Raw genomic sequence first — 21,682 nt, forward strand, 5'->3', positions numbered from 1 at the left:
GTATTTTTATTATTTATTAGTCATTTTTTATAATTTATATTTTAATGAATTTCGTGTATTTAAATTGTAGCCCAATTTTAAGCTAATTTCGGACCAAATCAAGGCCCAAAATAGCTGGCCCATTCCCATTAAGTCTCACGGAGCCCAAGACAAACGACCCTCTAATTTGACCGGGTCGGTACCTATTTAAACGACCCACCCCATTCATCCTTTAAATCCTGGTCGTTGATCTCTCAAGATCAACGGCCCTCGTTCACCCAAGCTCTTTTAATTAACCAAACCCTGAAACCCTAACCCATTTCCCCTTAGCAGCCGCCTCTATACGCTCTCAAACCCATCCTTCACTTCCCAAACCCTAGCCGCCTCCCCAAATCTTCCCGGAATCCGATCAAATCAAGGATTCCTTCTGTGATTCTCTTACCTTTTACGCGTTACCTCATTGCTACTTACAAGATTATGGTGTTACTCAGTATTTGCCTCACTTTTGACAAATACCAGTCTCTGAATAAAGGGAAATTGTCTTTACCTTTGAGACTTAGACGATACTTCGTCTATGTACACTCACTACCAGGTTATATGGGTCCGATTTACCAAGATCTTCGGCCAATCTTTGATTTCCATCGAACTAGGGTTTGAAATTTCAATTTTTTCCGTCACTGGTTCTAGTATCGATTGCATGTGATTTTCTTTCCTTATTTTCCCTTTTAACAGACCTTAATCACTGCATTATTCTCTCATTCTCACTCATTATACTCTGAAATTTGAGACCTTGGCCGGCTGAAAGCCAAAGCCATTCGAATTCGATTGTGTTCTTTCTCAGTGCGAGCACTACCCAAGGTTCATTTGAGACCCTTGGGAACTCTGACGCACTGGGATTTTGGGGATTCTGCTGCTCTTTGATACTGTAAATTGAATTACTTCTAGAAATTGCTCTTCTCATTTGCTTGTTCGTTAATTTGTAACTGGTAAGTGCCTTTGGCCTTTGTAGTTTCATTCTCTATTTGTGTGTGTTATTGCTCTGTATATCTATGTCATTGAGACTTTTGTGAATCAATATGCTACTATGTCATCTCTGTTTGTAGCCCATTTGCTCTGAAGTTATTCTCATGATTCTATATTTTTCTAGCATCTAAACTAGTCTAAATTCTAACTCTGATTCTAGCTTTCTTAAGCATGTCTAGCTTGGTGTTCTTGTGTGTGTCTGAATGCTTACATCTACTGCTTGTCCTGAGTTTCTCTTCTACCCTGTTCTGAATTCTTGTGATAAATCAATTTGTGCATAGAATATGTTCTAATTCATGTTAAATCATTTATGTATAACTTAATGCTTTCCTAGAAGTGATTTCTTGATCACGTTGATTAGCCAAATATGCTTTCTTCCTACTTAACGTGTGCTCCCTGATTTGTTCAATCCAGTGCTATTTAATATTGCCTAAAGACCTTTAGAATGAGATGCAATATCTAGCCCCTTCTCTTGTATGTTATCAAGACCTAGTATCTGCATGTCCTGTTAATCTAGAGTTGATATATTTTCACCTATCATGAGTTCTGATATTGTTTCTGAACTTTGGTATCATGACCGATGCTCAACATGTTAAAGTTTTCTCATTCTCAACTAAGTGATTGCTCGATCATGAACCTGTTCTGTTATGTTGTTTTTACTAGGCCTTCATGTTAAAACTTTCATGTGAAGGCTATGCTCTACTTGTTCTTGTCTATGACTCTATTAGATTTTCATGTTTAAATCTTATGTCTAAAGTTCTTTTAGGCTAATTCTGAATCATTTTACTTTTGAAACTCTTTAGGAATAGTTCACTATCCCATGATGGTCAATCCTATTACTTTAGATTTGTTTCTGAGAACACTAGCATGAACCTGCCTTGTGAACTTGTCAGTATTTCATGTGATCTTGTCTATGTGCTTTGGCTAGAACTGCTGTTAGTTACAGCTTTAGAAGTTAAGCGTGAAAAGTTGTTTAATTAATAGCGGTTTGTCACCTGTATGGTTAAGTTTGGCATCCATTTCTGGTGTTTAGCCATATGTGTTGTTGGACATGGGCATTGGATTCAGGAAGATTCTACTGTCCTTATGAGCCTGAGATTTGGGTCTGTTGGTTGGTGAGGCTACTGAAGGCCCAGAAATTCACTAGGTTATTTTATAGTGGGCATGTACTGTTTAATGAGGCTTGTATTTGTTTCAGTCTGTATTTTGTCATCTTTGAGTTTGTATTGTTCCATTTTAGTCCTATAACTTGTAATAATGAATAATTGGGGCATTAGTGAAATTGGGGAATGGGCGTACTTTATTCTTGCATAAAGGGTAGAGAAGATGCCTATAAGGTCCATGTGCTTTATTTTCTATCTTGTTTAACTTGCTCTACTTCTGCACACTAGTAGAAAGCATGCCTATAGAAAATCACACACTTCACTTAACTTGCCTAAATGCCTATACATTATTCAAAAGCATGATTGTTTGACTAAATATTTTACCTGCTCACATGACTATCTATATGATTATTAGATAGCATACCTATGGGGTTGTAATAATACATACCTTTGTTAATGCTCATCTAGATCCATGACTATAGGGTCGTAACTAATTAATTAATAGGCTGCTTCTGTTGTTTTATTATACTGCCGCCAAGATAGCATGCCTATAGGATAAGTATGACAAAATCGAGTTCAGCTACCAACCATTAGAAACCTTGCCTATAGGATATTGTTACTTGCCTAGAGAGCATGTCTATAGACTTAAACGTTGGTAATGCCAAGTTTTCTAATAGCTCTCACTGCTTGTTGCTCAAACAACTTAGAAATCATGTCTATAGGTTTTATAACATCCGTAATGTGCAAATTAGTTAATTTGGACAGCAACACTGCATGTACGACGCTTGAAATCAGAATCATATAGAAATCATGCCCATAGGACTTAACAACTCAAATATGTCTTAATCTGAAAATTGTCTACTGTGTAGCCTGGAACTTATTTGTGTGCTTTGTCGTTATGTGTGGAGGCTAACATGAGCCACTCTTTGCTATTATATGCAGTCGTACTTGTTTTGAATGCGCGATTAGCTTTATCATTTTGAGCAACCTAGGTAAAGTTTAGAACCACCCAAATAGAGGTCCAAAGCCTCCTAGACCACAGGTATGAGACAGGTAGTGCACACATAGAGTACGATTTAGAATTGAATTAGAGAGACTTTAGGTAACAACTTCAACATAGTAATTGGGTAGCAGGAGATGATAGTCTATGCCCGTTGAATAATATGAGCAACTCCTGACCTTAAGGGAGTTACGAAGTATTATTTATGTTGCATGGGGTAATCCTTTAGGCTAAAAAACTTAGGACCCCACTTTTTCTTTATATACTTGTTATTTACATTTAGTAGTCTAACATAGACCAATGTAGTTGTATCCTTGTAATCATTAAAGATTTGTACCGATTCTCACGTGTTATGATAAAACTCTTCGACTTCTATATTTTCCTTTGTTTGATCACCTAGCCTAATCACATAATCCACATAGTTTAAAATTCGGCCGGAACCCACAATTGTGGACCTTGAGGAGTGCCTAACACCTTCTCTTTGAGGTAATTTGAGCCCTTACCTGGTCTTTGGTGACACGTACTAGTCAAACAGAGTTATTTGCAAATAGGTACCCTAACGCACCTTAAAAATTATTAGGTGGAGAATCTTCTCTTTTAACCTTTCTTTAAAAGAGTTGTCACATGTCGAAACCCGCTTTCGCGAGAAAACAGGGTGCGACATCAGGTACAACATCCTCCTTCCAAATTAGATATTTTGATGTCTGCTATAGATGTTTCTCCCCTAAATACTCTCCCACCCACGAGTGAAAAGCCACCAGTGGAGAAATTCATTGTCGAAAAGGGTGCAGGGGATCCGGGGAAAGAGGTAGATACAACGATTGTGAAGCCTGTGGTTGAGGGGAAAGAAAGTAAAGAACCTGTGCAAAATGAGGCTTCTGATAGTCTTTTCTTTATTTGGACTAAGGATGAGGAAGATGATGGGGGTGAAAAAGAAGCTGTGAATAGTCACGAGGAACATGATGCTCAAAACATAGCCAATGAAGAAGAAAAGAGTGAGAATGAGGGAGCATCTGGAGATGAGAAGGAGAGTTATACAGAGGATAAGACAGGTGAACAGGCTAATGATTCTGCAAAAGAAGAAAATCAGAGTGAAGAAGAGGAGGTTTCTGAAAGTAAGGGTGAGGATCAAGAAAAAGTAAGTAAGAGTGAAGGAGGTGATGAAGAGAGTGAGTAAGAAGAGGAGAATGTGAGTGAGGAATCTAGGGGTTGCATGACAATTGGAAACATTATCATAGCCCCTTCTGAAGAAATTGGTGAAGAGACAAGGGCTCAAGAACCTAGGTTTTTGTTGACTCCTTTCACTGGAGATGAAGAAGTTAGCACTGATGAAGATGATATGCCACTATCTGAGGTAGGGAAGAAATCCAGGAAGACCCCTGTGAAAGCTACAAAGTCAGCAGTCTCAACAAGAAAATGAGTGGTTCCTCTTGCCAGAACTCCTCTCATAAGGAGTAAAAGAAAGGTTGTTGATGCACATATCATTAACGAGTCCATAAGTGCAAAGAAGCCAAAGAAAAAGGTTTCAATTGTGGAACATGTTGTTGAGGTGAATGGAGAAGATGAATCTGACTCTGCTTTGCCAGCAAAGTCTGCTACGCCCAAGAAAAGGGGTGCCAAAGTCACCAAACCTGCTACCTCTTCTGTAAGGGCCAGTAGGGGTAAGTCAAGAAAGAATGTACAGCTGCAGTTGATCGACTCACAGAGTTCAGGAATAGAAAAGTGTTAAATGGGAAGATTCTTGCGAACACTGATAAGAAGGGAATGGCTCAACTGGTTGAAAAACTTGAGCTACAGGGGTGGAAGCACATGTTTGTCAAAGCTTTCCCCCAGTATGTGTTCCTGTTGTGGTGGAGTTCTATGCAAATTTCACATTTGATGGGAAGGTAGTCAAGAGTAAGGTAGGGGGCTTTGACATGGAGTTTGATGCTAAGGAGCTGGGGATGCTTCTAAATATCTCCTCTTTGGGATTCGACAATTACTTGAAGAAGAAATGGCCAGCCATAGACAATGATGTTGACACTAGCATTGTGGTCACCGGGAAGTTCTCCCAAAAGTTTGAACTAGATGCTCCCCAGAAAGTGTACAAGACTGATATGACTCCCTTCCACAAGTTATTGTTTCATTTTTTCAACTCCTCCATTCTTCAGAGCTTTGAGAAAAGGCATGAAGCTACTCTGCTGGATATGGTTGTGATGGAGTTGCTTGACACTGGTAGACCTATCAATATTCCTAGCCTAATGATTCAGCATATGGCAAAAGTTGCAGATACTTCCAAACCAAAGCATGCTATGCCATATGGTTTTATGTTGACTGAGTTGTTTGAAAAGCTCAACATTGCCTTACTTGAGCTTAAGTTTGGAAACCACAATGATGTTTTGGATGTTGTTACCCTCAAGCAGTATGGATATGAGGAAATCAAGGCTAGATGACCCACATGATTTGCTATTCTTCCTAGAAGCAGTAGGGTTGTAGAACTTAGCAAGAGGTTGAAGTTGGCTATTGAAGAGAATGCCAAGCTTCGTGAAGACAATAATGAGCTGAGAAAGGAAACAAAGCAACTTAGGGAAGAGCTCAGAAGAGACAGGGAGGCTCATGCTCAATAGATTGTCACCCTTATGAAAGCCTCGATCCCCTCTGCTTCTCACCCATAAACTTGTTCCTTCTCAGTGTCCTTAGCTCTTTTGCTATTCTAGTGATGCTTTATATTTTGTTCCTTTTTGTCTTCGTCTGAGTAGTTTGCAGTATGCTTAGTTTATTTTGTTCTAATGATGAAGACTTCTTTTGGCACTACTTAATGTCTCATATTGCTCTGCTTTACTGCTTTGTACTATATTGGATCATCAGCCTAGTCTATTTGCCTTTTCTTAAGCTTGTGTTGTAGTTTGTTTGGCCTTGAATCTTACATTATCTGTGCTTAATGTCTAATATTTGTTTTTTGTGTTTTCGATGATGCCAAAAGGGGGAAGATAAGGTTGTAAAGTGTTGTGAACATACATGTCTGTCAATCGTACTTGTTGTGCCTATATGGTTCTTTGATCTGGTTCTTTGATGTGATTATTTGTTTTTGCTATGTACAAAGTTTGTCATCATTAAAAAGGGGGAATTTGTTAAGTATTGAAGTTTTGATGATTAACAAAGTATGACTAAATGTTCAAAGAACCAGGTCCTCAACGAACTATTCTGAAGAACCAGCTTTTCAGGAGAAAGAATCAGCTCCTTATGAGTGATACTTGTACATCTATACAAGACAGTAACTTTATCTCAAAGTTACCCAGGTCCGAGTTTGGTGGAAGATGGCTACTATAAGTGATAAGGTTCATTGCTCAAGAAGATATGGATTATTCAGTCACATACTAAAGTCTCAAAGCTTGTGCAATCCTTGGAACTATAGGAGTCCTATCAAAGAGGAAGCTGACTATGAATAGAACTCTTAGAAGATCTCAAGTTGTATTTTAAATAGGATCGACTTTGGATTTCCGAACCATCCTTTCACATATCAACTAAAGAGTCATAAGTTGTTTACTTGTGTTGAGTACTTACCTTGTATCCTTCCCGAGTCAGTCTAGTGAATGTGTTTTAGGAAATTGAGTTGTAATCAAGTGTCATAAACAATTAGTGAGTTGGAGTGAGTATTTTGCTTTACAAGTTAGAGTAACTTGTGAATCAAATAGGAGTAGTAGGAGTACTGGAGAGTATTTAATTATAGTCTTGTAATTGATACACTTTGTCTCATTGTTCTAGTGGAGTTGGAGTTGAAAATCCTATGTTGTAGGTCGTGAATTTTGCACCTTTGAACCGGGTGATTTTTCACGTGAAAATCATTGTGTTCATTTTATTGCTTGTTTACTTTATGCTTAATAAACACGGTAAAGAACCAAGTTCTTTAGTAATCCATACGGGCACTCAAACTAAAAATAACTATTGCAAAGAACAAGGAATTCGTCATCAAAAAACTCTGGCCAAGAAGCCTCAATTGAATGGTTTGGCAGAGAGGATGAATAGAACTCTAGTTGTGAGAGTTAGGTGCTTGCTTTTAGAGGCTAAACTTCCAAATACATTTTGGGCGGAAGCACTTAATACTGTTGCTTACGTTATCAATTTGTCTCCTGCTGTTGCTTTGGATGGTGATGTCCCAGACAGAGTTTGGTTTGCCAAAGATGTTTCTTATGATCACTTGAGAGTTTTTGGGAGTAAAGTTTGTGTGCATGTTCCTAAAGATGAGAGATCGAAACTTGATGTCAAAACTAAGCAGTGCATCTTTATCGGTTATGGTCAAGATGAGTTTGGGTGTCGTTTTTATGATCCTGTTGACAATAAACTTATTAGAAGTTGTGATGCAATATTCTTTGAAGACTAGACTATTGAAGATATTGACAAAGCTGAGAAGATAGATTCTCTGAGTAATGAGAGCTTAGTTTATATTGATCTAGTTTCCATTGCTAAGGCACCTATTGCACATGAACGAACCCAAAACAATAATGAAGATACTGATCAAGTTCAAAATGATCATCATGGTGTAGATGTTATGGATGCTCCAGTTGATGAAGTTGTGGTTGATCAGCAACCAAATCCTGCTCAGGTAACTACTTCGAATTCTCCCGAAACCTCTCTTAGAAGATCTACAATGGAGAAGCAAATATCCAAGTGCTATCCTCCTGGTGAGTATGTACTTTTGACTGACATGGGAGAACCTAAGAATTATGATGAATCCATGCAAGATACTCACAAAGATTAGTGGATAGAAGCCATGGAAGATGGGGTGAAGTCACTCTAGGAGAATGGCACATATGGGTTAGTGAAATTGCCGAAAAGTAAGAAAGCTTTATCAAACAAATGGATATTCATAGTAAAGCAAGATAACTATACCTCTGCACCTAGGTACAAGGCGAGGTTACTTGTTTAGGATTTTGGCCTGAAGAAAGGAGTTGACTTTGATGAAATTTGCTCCCCTATTGTGAAGATATCTTCTATTCGTGTGGTTCTAGGCTTAGCCGCTAGTCTAGATTTAGAGGTTGAGCAAATGGATGTAAAGACTGCTTTTCTTCATGGTGATTTAGATGAGGAGATTTATATGGAGCAGCATGAGGACTTCATAGATAAGCATGTCTTTTGCAGAAAATTGGCAGGCATGAAGCCTGTCAATAGTTCCTCTACTTGAAGACATATTTGGCCCCTTGGCTGAAGGGGGAGTTTGTTAGGCCCATGCCCATGTTGTCCAACCAAAGGCCCAATGGCCTAATCTTATTCTCTTTTGGTTTTCATTCTTATTCGCAACTGAATTCAATTTTTATTTTTATTTAGAGTTGGTTTTGGCTTTAAGAGAAAGTTTCACTCATAATCTATAAATAGGACAACCTTGAAGAATTATTCTATGCTTATTGGTACAAGTCTTTGAAAGACTTAGCACATAAGAGTGGTTTTTGAGAGAGCTTTCATCAAGAGAGAATAGAGAAGAAAAGTGTTTGTTTTGCTGCAGATTTTTGTTCCGACCAGCTAATTTCAAATCACATTGTTTGATTCGTTAACCGTTGGATCGGGCTAAAATTTTGACTGAGTATTCGTAACATCTTGGTCTTTGATTAGAATGGCGATGATCGGATTTAGAGGCCTGTAGCATCTGATTTCGAGCCCCTAACTGCAGCTCCATTTTTGTGACTTCTTCTCCATCTTCAATTGATTTATTGTTGATATTGTTGCTTCGTGTATGACACTTGTTGTGTAGCCAATTTAGAGAACTTTTGTAACCTTGTTATTGTTATAGTAGAGTTTTTTGGATCTTTGTGATTTCGTAGTTTTTACCTTTGATTTGAAGGATTTTCACGTTACAATTTGGTGTTCTTTTATTTTCAGGTTTGCCTCTTTAACATTTACAAAGGTAGAATTTCTTGTATAATTTTATAGATATTGAAAATGTACATATCTTAGACTTTACCTACTTATTTCAAATTCTAGATTAGCCTCCAAAATCCAAATACTCTCACTCTCACTCGATTCCAGCTACCAGAGGTTCTCAGTTGTCACAGCTAACCAGTTCATCATTCAATATATCAATCTCCAGCATTATAGAATATAGGTAAAGTTAAAAGAGCTGGAAGAAGTAGAATCAAGACTCGTTTCACTTGTTTCAAAATGCCCCAATCTGAAAGTCCTCCATCAAATTCATGCCCGTATCATCACTCTTCCACTTCCCACTATCTCATTCATTCTCTCCAAAGCTCTTACCTTTGCAGCCCTTTCTCCCAATGGGAGCCTCAATTATGCCAAAAGGGTCCTTACCCAAATCCCCAACTCTAGCATTTTCTCTTATAATTCTCTCATTATAGGTTTTCTTGAATCCCAAAAAATTCCATCTTAAGAACCTATTTTTATTTTCAAAAAACTACTCAAGAAAAGTTACCCAAAAGCAAATACTTTCACTTTTGCATTTGTTTTAAAGGCATGTTCAATTTTAACAGCATTTAAAGAAGGCCAAGAAGTTCATAAGCATGTAATACAATCTGGGTTTGGATCAAACCCCTTTATTCAAACCTCATTGTTGAATTTATACGCTAAATGTGAGGAGATTGGGTTGGCGGAGAAAGTGTTTGATAAAATTCCTGAGAGAAATGTGGTTGCTTGGAGTGCAATGATTAGTAGGTATTCGAGACTTGGGATGGTGAATGAGTCTTTAAGTTTGTTTAGGGAAATGCAGAAGACTGGTGTTTCGCCTGATAAGGTGACGATGGTGAGCGTGATTTCGGCTTGTGCTATGTCTGGGGAATTAGATTTGGGGAGGTGGGTGCATGCTTATATTGACAGGAGATTGATTGAGAATGATCTTGAGCTTAGTACTGCGCTTGTTAACATGTATGCAAAGTGTGGATGCATTGAGAAGGCGATTGAAGTATTCGAAGCGATGCCTGTTAAAGATGCCAAGGCGTGGAGCTCAATGATAGTTAGCTTGGCAATCAATGGGCTCGCAGAATATGCATTGGTGATGTTTTCCAGGATGGACAAAGCTAAGGTAATTCAATGACTATGAACAATGCTGTAAGATGCAATTTTTCCTATAAAAACATGTCATCTTGATTCACATAAAACATTGAAGGAGTGCACGACTTTGTGCTTATTAGGCTCCGCGTTGAATCTTTGTGTAAAAATCAGATAAATTGAATGGTAAATCTTTGATGTATCGACTGTTAGCAGCTTATCTATAATCTATTTTTGAATTTTCGTTCAGGTGGAACCTAACCATGTGACACTAGTTGGGGTTCTTATGGCATGTGCTCATAGTGGACTAGTTTTTGAAGGGAAAAAGTATTGGGCAAGCATGATTGAGTCTGGTATTGAGCCATCTTTAGAGTACTATGGCTGCATGGTCGATCTGTTAAGCCGTTCAAACTTAATTGATGAAGCTTATTCATTTGTCGAAGCCATGCCACTCACCCTGTGTCCAGCAATATTGCGCACATTACTTGTTGGGTGCAAAAAGAACAAGATCTTGGACAAAGGTGAAATTCTCGGCCAGCATCTCATTGAATTAGAGTCGTCGAATGCAGAGAACTATATCCTACTGTCTAGTTTGTATGCATCGGGTATCAAACTGGGAAAAAATGCGCCACGTGAGAAAAATTCACCCTTTTTTCTGGAGGATCGTAATACTGCTCCGTTTCTTCGTGAGCAAAATCGACGAGCTTCCCTTCACCCTCGACCATCTCGTAAGATTATATAGCCCTCGACTCTACCGAGGTGGGATGATAAAGCTTCAACGTCGGGACACCAAGGCGTTCACCTTAAGTATAGATGAAGACAAAGATCAGGGCTGGATAGGCCGGTTCGTTCGGGTGAAGACCACGGACCTAATCCCGACTAAGAGCATGCCATTTTCTGAGAAATAGAATATGAAACGTAAGTATGATCCCGTCTTTAATTTCCGTTTGTTGTTTTTACTTCTTCATCCTTTCTTATCAGTGCTTTTCTCGATGCAGTCGTTGCTTGGATGCCGGGTGCGGTTCCCCACCTCGAGAAATAGGTCAAGAGCTTGGTTTTGACGTCAATATACACCGAGCGCGCGTGGCGTGATTTGTCAAAGGGCTAGTGGGAGGCTCAGACTCATAGTAAGCCTTCTTCTTGGCTTACCGATTTGCCTATCGTTCAAGCATTGTTTTCAAACATGAGTTTACTTACTTTCTCCTTTTGTAGGTCTCGAAAAGGATACGGCTATGAGACCCCTGACAAGTGATGAAGAAGCTTTACTGCCTATCTCGAAACCGATGAAAGTGATTAAGAGAAAAAGGGCCTCGAACTCCGAGGGTCAAAAACCCAAGAAGAGAAAGACCCGTAAACCTAAGGGAAACACAATCCCACTGTCTATGGAGTCAGTACAAAGACTAAGGGATAAAGAAGATGAAGGTGATTCTGGGCTGATGGCCCATGCATGAGCTAGCACCAATATTCAGAAAACTTCGGAACCGGTGGGAGTTAATACTGCTCCGTCTCGGCTCGATGAAGGCAAGGAGGAGACTCCGGCCCAAGTTCCTGAGGCGAGGGGAACTGAAGATGCTTTACCTCGGGGCGAATAGATCGTTGAAGAGGCGGTGGATGCCGATGTAGAAACTGGGCTTGAGGCTCCCCAAGACAGAGGCGGCGCCCCAAAAAACCTACTTGGGGCAATAGAGATCGGGGATTCTCCCTCATTTCCTTCATTTTCCCAGTCGATGATACGCGACGCTCATGCCGTGGAGACTTGTCACGGGGAGGGAGCCCATAGAGAGGAAGATCCTTTCTATGGTTATTTTGTTGAGGTAGAAGATGCCACAGGTCTGAGTGACTTGGAGGCTCCGAAGAAGAGCTCGGGCGAGGTGGGAGTATCTTGTCTTTTCAATGAAGCTCAACATGCCCTGAATCGTGTAAGTTCATATTTTCTTTGTCAATTTTCATAATTGTATTTTTCTTTCCTTGTATAATTCCTTATTTCTATTTTTGTAGGCCTTTGTGCTTTATCACGAGGCATTTTTCTGATCCCGAGGGGAGCTGAGCCGGTACGAAGCCTAAATCTGAGGGCATACTGAGGAGAGAGATGCCTTCAAGCTTCTTAGTGAGCAGAGAAAAGGGGAAGCAAAAGGACTTTGGGCTGAGCTAGAAGCAGCTTGGAAGAACAAGCTGATCTAGCCGAGCAGGTAAAAAGAATTTTTGAAGTTAATGATACTAACTCGGGCATGATGGCTAATAGTTCGGTCCCACAGGTCCAGCAAAAGTTTGGTGTGATCAGGCAGCTTCGTGTTGAAGTAGACACAGTGAAAGTGGAGGCCGAGGAGTGGAAGAAGAACATGGACCGTCTTGCCTCAGAAAAGGAGGTTGTTCGAGCTCAACTGGCCTCGGCTGAGACCCAACCCCGAAGCTTGAAAGAGAATGCCTTGGTGCAAGCCAAGAAAATCGAGGAGTTCCAGTCTCAGTTGGGCTCAGCAATTTCTTATCGAGAGAGACTGGCCACAGAACTTGCAGCGGCCAAATCGGAGGTCGAAATAGCCACGGCTAATGCTGATGCAATGGTGGCCATCTACCGGTCCGACGCTGAAGCTGCTCAGGTTATAGCAAAGGAGGTTGCCGAGGATGCTCAGGCTTGAGCAAACTAGGTTGCCGAGCATGCTAAATGCCAGTCTCGAAAGGAGACTCTCGAGGAGATCCATGCTCATGGCTTCGATCTTACAGCCGAGATCGAGAATGCTAAGGAGCTTGAAGCCAAAACCAGAGTGTTGGCCTTTCCTGATGATGATGATACCAAGAGTATGAGTGGATCTGAAAGTGAAGAAGGCCTCGAGGGCGAAGATGTTGCTCCCTGAGAGGACTAAGTCCTTTAGGATTAGTATTTTTTTTGTTTTCTTTAAGACCGTTTCGGTCTTTTGTAGAGAAACTTGATTGGGCTATGCTGCCCTTGTAAATGATTTTTGACATATATATAAAAACTTACTTCCTTTCCGCCTTATAAAATTATGAAGTTATATTCTAAGATCCGAAGTTTAGACAATTTGATTGAAACTGAATTAGTATAGCCCTTAGACTTTATGATCGAGTGAGTGCTTGCTCGAACTCGAAGTAAGGTAACCCTTAGTTTTTTTATTTGAGCAAGGATGGTCTCTCGAACTCAAGGCAAAAAAAAACCCTTAGGCTTTTGTAAAAAGATTATTTATGGCTTTGTCCCTTTTTCGGCTTGAAAAAGTTTTTTATCATTTGTATTTGCGAAACTTGTAATGCCTTGGCATGAAATAAGGAATTGTTCGAGAGTTCGAACAATTTTGTACTCATTAGAGTTTTCGAGGCTTGATATTATCGAAGCCTTTTATGATTTTGCCGGGGTAAGCCTTTTTAACCGGTTTATGAAAGAATTCGAAAGCCTGTTTTGTTACGGAATTCGGACGTCTCCGACCCGTGTTAATTCGGCTGTAGCCTCTTTAGTTCGGGATTTACCTCTTGGGCTTATTTTCCTGTTTTACTTCGAGCTTGCCCGAAGTGTCAATCCCCGAGTGGGGTTGCCGCGGCCTATAAAATTGAGGGTTGCCTAAAAGGTCTTATGATCTCGGAGTTTATATAATTCGATCTCGTTTATTTTTCGGATGGCAGTCCCCAATTGTGGGGGTAATCATCTGAACTCTGGTCATGGTCGGCCCTTAAGCCTGTTTACATAATAGATCGAGAATATGAAATTGTAAAGTAGAAAAACTTTTCTAAGGTACGAGATATCGGTAAAGAAGAATACTTCTCTTTATAAATCATTATACATGCGTACATGTTCTGTGTCAGAGTTCGAGCAAACTACGCAGGCATGGTTCATTTGACCATTTGGCCCTTACAAAGTTTTCCTATCGAGACCCTGCTGCCATGAAGTAACTTCCTCGCATCAAACTTGATATTCGAGGGCACCCCCCCCCCCCCAGTATTCGAGGTTGATTGTAAAGAGGCCTCGGATACTGTTGAATTGTTCTAAGTTAGCACGATTAATGGTTGCCTCATTAAAAACCTCGCCTCAAAACCCATTTGGGCCAAAATCGGTCCAAGAGAAAAAGAGTGCAACGCGTGCTTTTAGACCTAAAGGCTTCGTGTGGAAGAATCCATCATTGTTTCTAGTCGAACACCTGCAAGGGTTAGTTTAAAATATAAATGAAAATGGGAGGGGTCGTACCTTAGTAGTAGTATTGTTTTAGGTGCGATACGTTCCAATTGCTCGGCAGTTGTTTATCGTTTATTGTGCCAAGCTTGTATGATCCTTCCATATATTATGGGTAACGTAGGAGACATCTCTAGGCTCGTATTCATAGTCTCGTCATTCGACTCTTATGTTACATATCGAAACCTGATGTTAGGTTCTCAGACCTCGACCCCGATCAGAGCTTCGGCGCCATAAACTAACGAGAACGGTGTTGCTCCAGTACTGGATTTCGATGCTGTGCGGTATGCCCATAGAACCTCAGGTAGTATTCCTCTCAATTTTCTTTTCGCATCAATCAATCTCTTCTTAAGATTTTGGATGATGGTTTTATTGGTCGATTCGGCTTGTCCATTCCCGCTGGGATAATAAGGTGTTAATAGAATCCTTTTGATCTTGTGATCCTCGAGAAATTTAGTTACTTTGCTGCCGATGAATTGTTTTCCATTATCACATACAATCTCGGAGGGCATCCCAAATCGACATATGATATGGTCCCAAATAGGGCTGCTTATCGGGCGGATCAGGTAGTTATTTACTCTTAACGGTTCGGCTTATCGGTTATCGGATTTTAAATGTATTAATCCGCTAGCCATCCGATAAGATATCGGGCAGATTGGTATCGGTTTAGCTATTATCGGGCGATTTATCGGCCTAGTTCAGTCTGTATTACAGAGGACTATTTTGGTCCTTCATGTTACAGCCCGTTAGTTGTTATACCAAAATTGACACCTCTAAACACTAGAGAAATTTGCTAGTGCCCACTAACTCTGCTTTCAGTTCAGACTACAGATATTGGAGCAATGGATGCAACTGCACATGATGCACATACCATTTTCATAAAGATCAGATCAATACTAATTTAATCTGTAAAGAAACTTACCATCTGCTACTCTGGGCTCTGGCTATGGCGAGAGGGAGAGGTGAGATGGCGAGTTGGCGAGAGGGAGAGGCGAGACGGCGAGATAGAGAGCCGAGTTAGCGAGAGGGAGACGGCGAGTCTGCTGCTCTGGCCGCTGGGTGTAATACGGAAATTAACACTTTTAGACGTTAGGGTTTATAATGTCTCAAATCTAAATGTCTAATAGAGTATTAGTAAAGAAGGGTATTGGACTACTGGTAAAGAAACACTTTTAATACTTCTACTTGTATAATGTCACGGCCCACGATAAGAAGGGATTTTTATTATATATATATATATTCTTAACGGGTTAACAGATTATCCGTTAAGAAAATTGAATAATCCGTCCCCAAACCGATAAACCGCTAATAAAAAAAATTCAATCCGTTCCACATCCGTTAAACCATTAACCCGATACCAATAAGCCATTAAGCCATTTTTGCGGTTCGGTTTTCGGTTTTAGTTCGATTTTGAACACCCCTAGTCCCAAATGAAGTCTATGACTTCCTTTTCTCTGACTTTTCCGAAAGCCTGTGCTTCAACCCATTTAGAGAAATAATCAGTCATAAACAAAATAAATTGAACCTTACCTGGGGCCGACGGGAGAGGGCCAACGATGTCCATTCCCCATTTCATGAAGGGCCATGGAGATAGGACCGAGTGGAGTAGTTCCTCGGGTTGATGAATCATGGGCGCATCCCTTTGGCATTTGTCGCATTTTTGAACGAACTCCCTTGTATCCTTGCCTATATCGGTCCAATAATACCCTACTCTGATTACTTTGTGGACCAGAAAATCAGCACCGGAATGATTTTCACAAGTGCCCTCGTGAATTTCTCGTAGGATGTAGTCGGTATCTTCCGGTCCCAAACATATTGCCAATGGTCCATCGAACTTCCTTCTAAACAGCATTCCGTCTTCGGACAAAGTGAATCGTGTTGCCTTTGTGCGCAAAGCTCTCGGCTCTTTTGGATCTGATGGAAGCTTCTCGTTCTTTAAGTACTCTATGTATTTGTTTCTCCAATCCCATGTTAAACTTGTGGAGTTTATCTCGGCATGACCTTCTTCCATTACCAATCTCATGAGTTGTACGACAGTCCTCGAGTTGAGTTCGTCATCTTTGACCGATGAACCTAAGTTAGCAAGAGTGTCGACCTCGTTGTTCTGTTCTCGAGATACATGTTGCAAGGTCCATTTCTTAAATCGATGTAGAGTCACCTGTAGTTTATCCAAGTACCTCTGCATTCGATCTTCTCGGACTTCAAAAGTCCCGTTAACTTGGTTTACCACGAGGAGGGAATCACACTTAGCCTCTACGACCTTCGCTCCCAAGCTTCTAGCTAGTTCGAGACCTGCAATCATGGCCTCATACTCGGCCTCATTGTTAGTCAATTTTGTAGTTCTGATAGACTGTCTAACTACATTACATATGCGTGATTTTAGTACGATGCCTAGTCCGGACCCCTTCGCGTTCGAAGCACCGCCCGTAAAGAGGGTCTAGACTCCCGAAGATGATCCCGATTTTATTAGTAGTTCTTTTTCAATCTCGGGTACGAAGGCCGGCATAAAGTCAGCCACGAAGTCCGCCTAGATTTGAGATTTAATGGTGGTTCAGGATATATAGGTAGGGCCATTAACTGAGAGTTCATCATTTTCAGCCTGAAATCAAAGACATTTCCAAGAGCAAGTGTAAAATAGTGTGTGTTTTACAGAGATTTATATCAAATAACTACTATTATCCTTAGCCCCACGGTGGGCGCCAAACTGTTCACCCGAAAAATGGATAGCAACTGAATTTATACGTAGTTCTAAGGATACATGGTATAACTTGGTACAAATTAAAAAAATAAGTAAATGTATATCGAAATTAACTGTAGAAGAAATGAATGCAAGTCCAAATTGAATGGAGAGTGATTGATAAAAGAACAATATGAATCAATATCAAAGCCCAAAAAAGGATAGTATTTGCTTGATGTTCTGTAAATCTCAATGAATCTGCCCTCTTCTACAAATGGTCACAACCCTTAATATAGTGGAAAAATCCTATTTTGGATTTAATTAAAAATATATAGTGGGGATCACATGATAGATTAATTAACTAGTTTCTCCTTGATTTATGCCGTAATTTGCGCCAAAATTCTCCCCCAATTCAAGACAGAAACAACTCCTTACAGAAATAAAATTGTACGTGTAAGTTGAATAGTAACTTTAACTATCCATCATTTCTTCTCATTGGCGTTTGACTATTTTTTTGGCGATCTTTCTAATGTATCCTAAGCTTCTTTATGTGAAACAAGTTTATAAGATAACTCTAATGAAGAATCGAAAATACTTTGTTAATAGATGTATCAATTCTTTTAATACTTTCATCTAATCTAAGTGCCATTTTATTTTTATTTTTTATTTCAAAACTTATGAATGTTTCATTGTTGAATTTGCATTGCCTTTAATTATCTAAGTCTCATTTGATTAAATGAAAAGAGAAGGAAATATCCTTACAAGTTTAGTCACCCGAGGAAGATATCAAGCTCTAAGAGTTTATTGGAGAATCAGAAATCGAATAATTTTGAATAGTACCAGGGGTTTGTGGATCTTTGCCCTTAATTTTATCTTATGATTATCTAATTTTATTCAGTATATAAGAATTACTAAAAAAAATTATTGCTATACAATTCAACCTTTCATATTCATCGATGAGATTTGAACTCTACAATTTGTTGATGTATAAATAAATATTACTTATATGTATATATGATAAAATTGAAGATGTTGTGCCTGACATGTACATTAAAATATAAAAATCGATACTTAAATATTGTAGAAAAGAGCAATTAACCTTGAGAAAATAATGATACCAAGACTCAATTGATATTATTATTGCTGAATAATATGGCGAAGATCATAAAGTTAATCAATCTCTTTCGACATTTTCTATTGGAGCAATGAATTTTAAAAAGCGAGATATATCGAAGTATAAGTGATACCATGATGCCTAGAAAAGTAGAAGTCAGAGATAGAGTTGGTCGAGGAGAATAATTTGATTTTAATTATAAAAGATCTTAAGGTTACATTATGCTAGCTTTTGGTGCATTTAACTTTGTAATTTATAATTAAATCAAATATTTTTTAAATATATATGCATTATTTATTTTTAGTATTTGATATATATATTCGATAAAAAATTAACATAATACACGTGCAAGGCAAAGAAACTAGCGCGCGCATATATATATATATATATATATATATATATATATATATATATATTCTTGCTACGTTAGCATTGTACCTACTTTTAATTTTACTTAAATACCCTCAATAGTCTTTAAGAACACATTAATGAGAGGGGCTTTTTGGTCTTTCCGTCAAAAAACTAAACCCCTTTTGTGTTCCTCCTTTCTCTCTCTATCGTCTTCGCTGTGTGTTTAATCTCTTTTTTTTTCTCTTTCATCAACGAAGCTGCCAATTTTAATAGCAATGCAGCTTCATGCTAGCAAAAGAGCCCCTTTCTCTTCCATATTGAACTTGCAAGTCATATCTTTGCTTGGATAATTTTATGGGAAATAAAATATGAGAAATGAAATGGAGTATCATTTTTAAAGAAATGATTAATTGCTCGCAGAAATTTTTGATGAATCGAAGAATGTGTTCTTTGCATATTTTCATGGATTAAAAAAGGTTCTGGCTAACTATTTGATTTTTGGTTAACTCATTCTCTTCCGTTTCTGCAACTTGATTTTAAGATCTAATAAATGGGTTTCCTTATGTGTACCTGCTTAACTTCGAATTTTGAAGAGTTCTATTCATTCATGGTATTTGAGAGCTCAGATTGTGAGAATCATGAGTTCTGTTCATTCATGATGTTCATGGAACATCACCTGGGGACTTGCCATAAGAGAGACGGGGGAGATTGTTGATGAGTGATGGTGGATTAAAGTGAAAAGACAAAATAGTCCGAACAATTAATAAGGTAACAAAGATTGAGAGGGGTAATTTGGATAAATCAAAAGTGGGTACATTACTAACATAGCAACATCCATATATATATATATTGTACTCTACTCCCTAATTTCAAATTCTTGTTTTGCCTCTAAAATCTCTCTAGATAGTCTCACTCAGTTCCAGGCTCGGCTACCAAGTACAGTACTTGAAGTTCTCAGTCACTCCAGTTACCAAAATTCACCGCAAAGAATATATCAGTCTCCTAACATCAAAGAAGAATATAGGCAAGTTAGAAGAGCTGGAAGAAGTAGAATCAAGACTCGTTTCACTTATTTCAAAATGCCCCAATCTGAGAGTCCTCCATCAAATTCATGCCCATATAACCACTACTCATTCCTTTATTCCACTTCCCACTATCTCCTTCATTCTCTCCAAAGTTCTCGCCTTTGCAGCCCTTTCTCCCAATGGGAGCCTCAATTATGCCAAACGGGTCCTTACCCAAATCCCAAACCCTAGCATTTTCTCTTATAATTCTCTCATCAGAGGTTTTCTTGAATCCCAAATCCCATCTCAAGAACCCATTTTTATTTTCAAGAAACTGCTCAAGAAAAATTACCCAAAAGCAAATACTTTCACTTTAGCATTTGTTTTGAAGGCATGTTCACTTTTGGCAGAATTTAAGGAAGGCCAACAAGTGCATAAGCATGTAATACAATCTGGGTTTGGATCAAGCCCCTTTGTTCAAACCTCATTGTTGAATTTATACGCGAAATGTGAAGAGATTGGGCTGGCGGAGAAAGTGTTTGATGAAATTCCTGAGAGAAATGTGGTTGCTTGGAGTGCAATGATTAGCGGGTATTCGAGACTTGGGATGTTGAATGAGTCTTTAAGTTTGTTTAGGGAAATGCAGAAGACAGGTGTTTCGCCCGATAAGGTGACAATGGTGAGCGTGATATCGGCTTGTGCTATGCTTGGGGCATTAGATTTGGGGAGGTGGGTGCATGCTTATATCGACAGGAGATTGATTGAGAATGATCTTGAGCTTAGTACTGCGCTTGTTAACATGTATGCAAAGTGTGGATGCATTGAGAAGGCAATCGAGTTATTTGAAGCGATGCCTGTTAAAGATTCCAAGGCTTGGAGCTCAATGATAGTTGGTTTAGCGATAAATGGGCTCGCAGAATATGCATTGGTGACATTTTCCAGGATGGATAAAGCTAAGGTAATGCAATGACTATGAACAATGCTGTAAGATGCAATTTTTCTTACAAAAACGTATAAAAAAATGTCATCTTGATGCACATAAAACATTAAAGAAGTGCATGAGTTTGTGCTTATTATGCTTGGTGTTGAATGCTTGCATAAAAATCAGATAAATTGAATGCTAAATCTTTGATGTATTGACTGTTAGCAGCTTATCTGTGATCTATTTTTGAATTTTCTCTCAGGTGGAACCTAACCATGTGACACTTGTTGGGGTACTTATGGCCTGTGCTCATAGTGGACTAGTTTTTGAAGGGAAAAAGTATTGGGCAAGCATGATTGAGTCTGGTATTGAGCCATCTTTAGAGCACTATGGCTGCATGGTCGATCTGTTAAGCCGTTCAAACTTAATTGATGAAGCTTATTCATTTGTCGAAGCCATGCCACTCACCCCGTGTCCAGCAATATTGCGCACATTACTTGTTGGGTGCAAAAAGAACAAGATCTTGGACAAAGGTGAAATTCTCGGCCAGCATCTCATTGAATTAGAGCCGTGGAATGCAGAGAACTATATCCTACTGTCTAGTTTGTATGCATCGGTATCAGACTGGGAAAAAATGCGCCACGTGAGGAAGCAGATGAAAGACAAAGGGATTAAGGCAATGCCAGGATGCAGTTCCATTGAAGTTGACGGTCTTGTGCACGAGTTCATAATGAGTGATTGGTCGCACCCTGAAGCAGAGGAGATCAAAGAAGTCCTAAGAGATATATCGCAAAGGGTATATTCTACAGGTCATGAACCTTGGATTGCTACTATACTGCACAATGTGAGTGATGAAGAGAAGGAAATTGCTCTATGTGAGCACAGTGAAAGGTTGGCTATTGCGTTTGGCCTTTTGAAGACAAAAGCACCAACAGTGATTAGGATAGTGAAGAATCTTAGAGTATGTAGAGACTGCCATGAAGTGACAAAGATAATTAGTAGATTATACAACAGAGAGATCATTGTTAGGGACAGAGTTAGGTTCCACAGGTTTGTCAATGGAGTTTGTTCTTGCAGAGATTTTTGGTAAATATTACTCTTTTAGCAATATATTGCAAAAATCACCCGCTTTTAGAACTCCTTTATTTTATTTTTTTTGGGTTTTGGAGGAGGGGAGGGGTTTCGAGAGTTGTGATAAGAGAGTAAAGCCAGAAGAAGCTTGAATGACCTAATCAGGGCTAAATTCATTACATTGGAACAGGATAAAAACTAAATGGAATAGGGCAAAATGTGGGAGCAATATTAAATTCTATAATCCAGATAGCTTTATTACAGAGGAGATTTAATCAGCTTCATTTTCCCA

At 39.1% G+C, this 21,682-nt stretch overlaps 2 protein-coding genes and 1 pseudogene across 2 annotated transcripts; all 3 read left to right on the forward strand.

Moving 5' to 3' along the window:
- The first annotated feature begins 3,805 nt into the window (after positions 1–3,805).
- On the forward strand, positions 3,806–4,282 carry LOC138904263 (uncharacterized). Its single transcript, XM_070192767.1, has one exon. It carries the CDS (start codon positions 3,806–3,808, stop codon positions 4,280–4,282), a length of 477 nt encoding a protein of 158 aa, XP_070048868.1.
- Positions 4,283–7,102: 2,820 nt separating this feature from the next.
- LOC104113395 (pentatricopeptide repeat-containing protein At2g02980, chloroplastic-like) lies at positions 7,103–11,528 on the forward strand (annotated as a pseudogene).
- Positions 11,529–12,308: 780 nt separating this feature from the next.
- LOC117280828 (pentatricopeptide repeat-containing protein At2g02980, chloroplastic-like) lies at positions 12,309–21,456 on the forward strand. Its single transcript, XM_070192768.1, has 3 exons — positions 12,309–12,674; positions 19,297–20,355; positions 20,582–21,456. The coding sequence occupies exons 1-3, from the start codon at positions 12,309–12,311 to the stop codon at positions 21,407–21,409; spliced, it is 2,253 nt and encodes a 750-aa protein (XP_070048869.1). The 3' UTR covers positions 21,410–21,456.
- Positions 21,457–21,682: the final 226 nt, after the last annotated feature.

This window comes from Nicotiana tomentosiformis, chromosome 2, assembly GCF_000390325.3.
Source record: "Nicotiana tomentosiformis chromosome 2, ASM39032v3, whole genome shotgun sequence".
Classification (NCBI taxonomy): Eukaryota; Viridiplantae; Streptophyta; class Magnoliopsida; order Solanales; family Solanaceae; genus Nicotiana; species Nicotiana tomentosiformis.